The 5,764-nt window shown below is 56.7% G+C and overlaps 1 protein-coding gene across 1 annotated transcript; it reads left to right on the top strand.

Moving 5' to 3' along the window:
- The first annotated feature begins 1,402 nt into the window (after positions 1 to 1,402).
- PTMS (parathymosin) lies at positions 1,403 to 4,640 on the top strand. Its single transcript, XM_036404344.2, has 5 exons — positions 1,403 to 1,949; positions 2,740 to 2,811; positions 3,516 to 3,597; positions 3,746 to 3,810; positions 4,471 to 4,640. The coding sequence occupies exons 1-5, from the start codon at positions 1,902 to 1,904 to the stop codon at positions 4,519 to 4,521; spliced, it is 318 nt and encodes a 105-aa protein (XP_036260237.1). The 5' UTR covers positions 1,403 to 1,901; the 3' UTR covers positions 4,522 to 4,640.
- The last annotated feature ends 1,124 nt before the right edge of the window (positions 4,641 to 5,764 follow it).

Below are 5,764 nucleotides of genomic sequence, written 5' to 3'. Positions count from 1 at the left end.
TTTTTGTAAAGAAAGGACTCGCATTGAGATAGCAGCCACAGGACACCTAAATCTTTTGGAGAAAAATAATTTATTGCCCTCTTATCAGAAGAAACGAACTTCTTCCCGCCTCGAAGGCACTGTTAGGATTCAGAGGAAGAAGATGACCATGACCAGACAGAACCCTGTATTTGAATGGAATTTATGCATCATGTATGAGATGTATGAATATGCAACAGGCTATTGTTTTTAAGGGTTAATCCTCTGTTAACGGGGGTCCTTTTTCGGGCTCGTGCTGCCCAGAAAAAGGTACCTGGAGTACCCGGACGTCCGTAACTCTTTGTCTCTATTGTCTCATATTGTCCTAATTCAAATTGTCCAAATTATTATTACTCTAATTGTATTGCTATTTTTATAACCATTTTATTACTCTTAAACTTTTAAAAACAAGTGATTGGCATTTTTCACACGTACATCTGTACACGCTCAGTTCTGTATGTAGGTAGGCCTGCAAATTTGTGCAGATTTATTTTCTTTTTTCTTTTGTATGAGCCTGTGACGAAGAGCGGGACAATATAAACCCTCTGGGAAAGGTGAAGGGAATTTAGTCATCCCAGTCTCCTCAAGCTGATAACCAATGGCCTGAAGAGCGGCTACAGGAACATCTGTTTCATTAGCAACAAATCCCTGCAGTTTCAAGTCACCACCTGCGGTTCCCCAGGAAGGACCTTTGGCTAAAGAGAGACCCGGAGTCGGGAGATGATCCTTCCCAGCCCGGAGAGAGGCCCCGGCAGAACGTCTGCCGGACTCCGGGCCCGAGGCGGGCGGCAGGGGTCAGCATAGTCCGCCGTGCACTGCCCGGCCGGTGCCCGGGAGCGGGAAGTCGGTGCCGGGCGCGGCGGAGCCGAGCCCACCGGGACAATTCCCGCGCCCTCGCGCGCCTACCGCTGCCCCACGTGCCAGCGGCCCCTCCCGCCTCGCACTGCGCCAAAGGGCCCCGCACCCCCGCCCCACTGCCCGCCGCCCCAGCCAATAGGAAACCTGTTGCCAGGCAGACAGCTCATTTGAATGGCCCAATCAGGCGTCCCGGCCCCAGCCCCTCCTTATATGGGGACCGGGGGATGCGATCGCTAATCCGCCCCCCCGTCGCTGCCGGCTGCCCCGCCCACTCCCTCCGCGAAGCACCACCTACCCCTGCCCGAGGCCCCGCCCACTCCCTCCGCCGCGCGCAGAGCGCGGGAAAAGCGCCCGGCGCTGGGCGGGCAGGCGGGGGGGAGAAGGGGAGGGGCGGGAGGAGCCCCGCCGCCGGGAGCGCTTCCAGCGGAGGAAGGGCGGGCAGCTGGAGTGGAAAATTCCAGGCAGGAGGCCGCGTGTCGCCAGCGCTGCCCTCCCACACGGCCCCGCAGCGCCGCTTCTCGCCTCCCCCGGATTCCTCCTGGAGAGCTAGCCAGCCTGTACGGGCGGCTCCCCGGGCGTGCTGCGGGCAGGGGGCTCGGCTCCCTTCCCCTCCCCGGACACTTCCCGTCGGAGCCGCAGCACCGCGGAGCGGAGCGGGGCTTTCGGCTGGCCTCGACGGGGCCGTGCGGCGCCTTGCGGGGACCCGCGGTGCGCCCCCGCTGCCGGGCGGCCGCAGCTGAGCGCACATTGTTCTAGCGGCCCGTCCCTCTCCCCTCCCTCCTCCGCCTCCCGTCCCTCTCTCCTCCCTCCCCAGGTCCCTCCTTCCCTCGTCACCGGCGCTGTATAAATCCCCTGCCCCGGCGGATCCCCCCACCGCGGGAGACCCTGGTACTTTGGCCCCCGGGGCGGGATCCTGCCGCCGTCTGCGGACCGCTGGGACTTTGTCGCTGACCCCTTCTCGCTCTCGCCCTCCCTCCCTCGCACAGTTCCCACCGGCCTCTTCCCTTCGCAACCAGGGGGCCAGGATGTCGGAAAAACGCGTTGAGGAGGCACCGGCGGAGCTGAGCGCTAAGGTGAGACACCTCCCTCCGCTCCCGCTCCCCTCTTCCCACCCTCGCAACCGGCGGCGCTCCCGGCGGGAGGGGAGGGGAGGGGAGGGAGCGGGCTCGGCGGCGGGGGGGCGCGAGGGCTCCGTGAGGTGCCCGGGCGGCGGGGGGCGCGCGCGGCCCCTTCGCGCGCGCCGCCCGGCCAATGGGGGGCGGGGGCGGGGCGGGGGGGGGGCCCCGAGGGCCCTCGCGCCCCCCGCCCCGCCCCCGCCCCCCATTGGCCGGGCGGCGCGAGCGCGCGCTGGGTTCGGCTCCGCTCGGCTCCGATCGGAGCGGGGTTGGCGGGAGGGAAGGGGGGGGGCGGCGGGAAGCGGTGTCACGGCGGAGCAGGGGGAAAGTTGTGTGGACACAAAGCAAAGCGCGGGCCCTCGGGTGGCGGGGGAAGGAGGAGGGAGGGGTGGAATGGAGAGATGGAGAGAGAGAGGTCCGGAAACGCCTCGATCCTACGGGCAAGGTTGCTTTTTTTTTTTTTTTTTTTTTTGGTAATAAATCGTTAAAACTCTTCCGTGCCGCTTCTGGTTTCCACACGCGTGTGCGGGCTAAAAGTAGCTGTGACGCGCGTTCGCTGTGCTGTTTTCCTTTGTCAGGCGGGCGGATTTAACGCCTAATATGTCTTCTCCTCGCCCGCTATGCCGCCTCTCCTCCGAGCCTTCTTTGTCTAGGCATCCCCGTCCTTTATTCTTTTATTGCCGCTGACCGCCGGAATGTTGTTGGTTTTCCCTCCCCCCTTCCCCCCCGCACCTCGTTTCATATCTAGGAAAGGAAAGAAAAGAAGGAAAAACTCGAAGAGAAAGCAGTCCACAAAGAAAAGAAGAAGGAGATAGTAGAGGTGAGGCTCTTCTGAGGGACGGATTTGGTGATGTCGGGGAGGTTTTTGTGCTCGCTGTGGGTAGCAAATAGGAAGGGAATATGGGAGATGAAGAAAGAGAGCAGGCAAAGGGAGATCCAGCATAAGAGGTAGAGTGAGCTCTTGGATAATTGTGGAGAATGGGCCTTGAAGGACTTGGTGTAGTCAGCACAGCCCATGGGGGAGAAAAAAGGTCAAAGAAGGGAATGGAGCACAAGTGGGAGAATGTGGCACGGGAGATGTGGTCCTGCGCCCACTGGGGTATCCTGAGGTGCACAAGGAGCATGTGTTGGAGAAGGTGGGGGGAGGAGCAGTGAGGAAAGGCACAGATTGATGGACGTCAGGAGGGATCTGGAAGCAGATGTACCGTGAGCCTCGGCTAAGTCATTAGCCTGTAATCAGAGGGATGCTGTGGTTGTTGGGAGGGATGGCAGCAGCTCATCGGGATGTAAGACAAGGAGCTTCGTGTTGTTGGGGATGGACTGGAAGGATTGACTTTGTGAAGGAAGGCTGGTTGGGAGGAGTGTACAGCAAGGGTGGTGGGAATAACGGTGTCAGAGCAACAATGCACTCAAATGCATACCTGGAGCGGCTGGAGCTCTGGAACTTGTTGTGCTTGTAGCAAAGAGCATGTGGAAATGTCATCCTGGCACCAGTTTCTGCTCTGACCGGTTTGTTTCATTCAGGATGAGGAGAATGGAGCTGACGAGGATGATGAAGAGAATCCTGATGATGTGGATGAAGAAGAAGGTGGTGATGAGGATGAAGGTAGGGAAAATTGAAGGAATAGGAGGCTGCAGAGGAATAGAGGATTGTGGAGGGAAATTCCCTCTCTGATCCCTCTTGACTGTGAGATTACATTCCCTTAAATGCTGCTTCAGTTTAACCCTGATTTTCCTTTCTTGCTTGTGCTTAGAAGCAGATGAGAATGGGCAGGAGCAGGATGGCCACGCAGAGAAACGATCTGCAGAGGAGGAGGAGGTGAGCAGTAGTGTGAGAATAATGGAGGGGAGAGGGAATGGGGCTACTTGCTGTTTGTTGATCAAATCCATGTGGATGCTGCTGCTGAGAATCTCAGATAGGCTTTGGGTCTCACTGCTTCAGGAGCAGATGGGTAAACAAATCTGATGTGGTGAGGGGATTGTAAATCATTGGTGGATGCTCCTTGTAGGATCCAGGTCCTTCCACAAGCAGTTGTGGTGCTGAGAAGGTGAGAGAGTCGAGGTGCTGGAGGTTGCGCTTGGCATTGACCTCTGAACTACCTGTGCCTTCTGGGCTTCAGGCCAGGAGGTAGACTTGTAAGGGTGCGGTGACTGAAGGGTCTGATCTTCCACATTAAGGGCAGACCCTGAGGTCTGTCTGGAGTGGTGTGAGCCTCGGCTTCTTACACCTCCTGGAAGTAACAGCATGGGCATGGTGTCCCTCTGGATGGAACTGTCCACATCTTAACCACGGCCAACAGAACAGCTGTGTCAGGCACTCCAGGGTGCTTTAGAGGGGAGTGGATTTGGGGTGGGCCTAACAGAGATTTCTATATGGAGGAAAGAGCAGCAGTTAACAATTCTGTGGAGAAATTATGTACCTTGGGGTGCTGACTGTTTGATGGTAACTCCTTCTTTTTCCTTTCTGTGGCTGATGCAGGATGAAGTGGATCCAAAGAGACAGAAGACAGAAAATGGCTCTTCAGCTTGAATCCTCCCCTCCCATCTCCCCTGTTCCGTCCATCTCTCTTCCTCCATTCCAGCCTGTGCTTGCACTGCCTGTTAGCCTCTGGCTTCACACAATCTCAGATGAGGAAAGATTAGAAATGCTCTCAGACGGGGAAGACAGCAGTTCCCTTCTCACCCAAAGACCTGGCCCGTCCATGGTATCATTTCCCAGCTGAATTATCCCTGCATCCCTTCACTGCACCCTGCTTCCCAGTGCTCCTCTTCCCTCAAGAATCTCATGGTTTCCTGGGCACACAACCTTGCCAGGCGCTTCACGTGGCAAAGCCCCTCCTGTCCCCTTGTCACCTGTCCCCTTGTCACCTGCCCGCCTGTTTTTGTCACTGGTGTGAGATTCTTGAGAGCTCCCGCCCCCCGGCCCTGCTGCCAGAGCTCCTCCCTGAGCCAGGAGGTGCGGGCACAGATCTCATGGTGCATTCCCCTGCCCTAGGCCTCTTCTCATCCTGCAGCTTTCCCGCTGAACCCTGAGAGACAAAGAATATTACAAGCAAATAATGGTTGTATTAAGCAACACATGGAGACAGGATTTATTTTAAGCTTTTCTTTTTTTTTTTTCCAAGTTTACATGACAGCAAGCTGGCCCTCGTGAATTTTTCAGAAGATAAGGGTTGCTTTTATATATGAATTTCATCTGAGCTGTGTATTTTTTTAATTTGGAGGCTTTTTTAAAACAAATCAAGAGAGACACAATTGGGGACCAAACTTTGATTTCCATTTTTTCCCTTCAGAATTTTCTTGTGACCATTTTTTGTAAATTAAAGGCAGTATAGCCACAGCGTTTTCTATGGCACAGACATCACGAGGATGATAGATATAAATATATATATTGTTTTCAACAAGCACTGTAAATAAAAGCGTTTAAAAATGTTTCAAACCGCTGGTGTGCATGGCTGTGCGTTCACATCCTGCAGGGCTCGGTGGGAGTTGTGGGCAGAGGGGGTGGCCAGCCCGGCAGTGGGTGGAGAGGGGAGCCGGAGGGTGATCAAGGGGCGTGTGTTGGGTGTTTAGGGGCCCCTTGTTGGGGCCACAGCGAGGGCACGGCACAAACGCAGGACGAGGTTCCGGGGCTGTCCTGAGTCTCTTGAAAGTGCTGCTGGGCAGAAGGGGTTTGGGAAGGGAAGCGAGCTGTGGCTGCTGGCTGCAGGCCGGCCCTGCTGCCCGTGGCCCCTGCCCTGGCGGCCTCCAGGCGTGACTCACCCGGCTCCAGC

This window comes from Molothrus ater, chromosome 2, assembly GCF_012460135.2.
Source record: "Molothrus ater isolate BHLD 08-10-18 breed brown headed cowbird chromosome 2, BPBGC_Mater_1.1, whole genome shotgun sequence".
In the NCBI taxonomy this organism is placed as follows: Eukaryota; Metazoa; Chordata; class Aves; order Passeriformes; family Icteridae; genus Molothrus; species Molothrus ater.
Note: the sequence above shows the minus strand (reverse complement) of the source record. Positions and strands in the feature narration are given on the sequence as shown.

Excerpts from the sequence above, each read along its gene's own strand:
- PTMS (XM_036404344.2), top strand. The coding sequence starts at position 1,902 with ATGTCGGAAAAACGCGTTGAGGAGGCACCGGCGGAGCTGAGCGCTAAG. Across the intron at positions 2,812-3,515 it reads AGAAGAAGGAGATAGTAGAG|GATGAGGAGAATGGAGCTGA; the intron begins GTGAGGCTCTTC and ends TGTTTCATTCAG. Across the intron at positions 3,598-3,745 it reads AGGTGGTGATGAGGATGAAG|AAGCAGATGAGAATGGGCAG; the intron begins GTAGGGAAAATT and ends GCTTGTGCTTAG.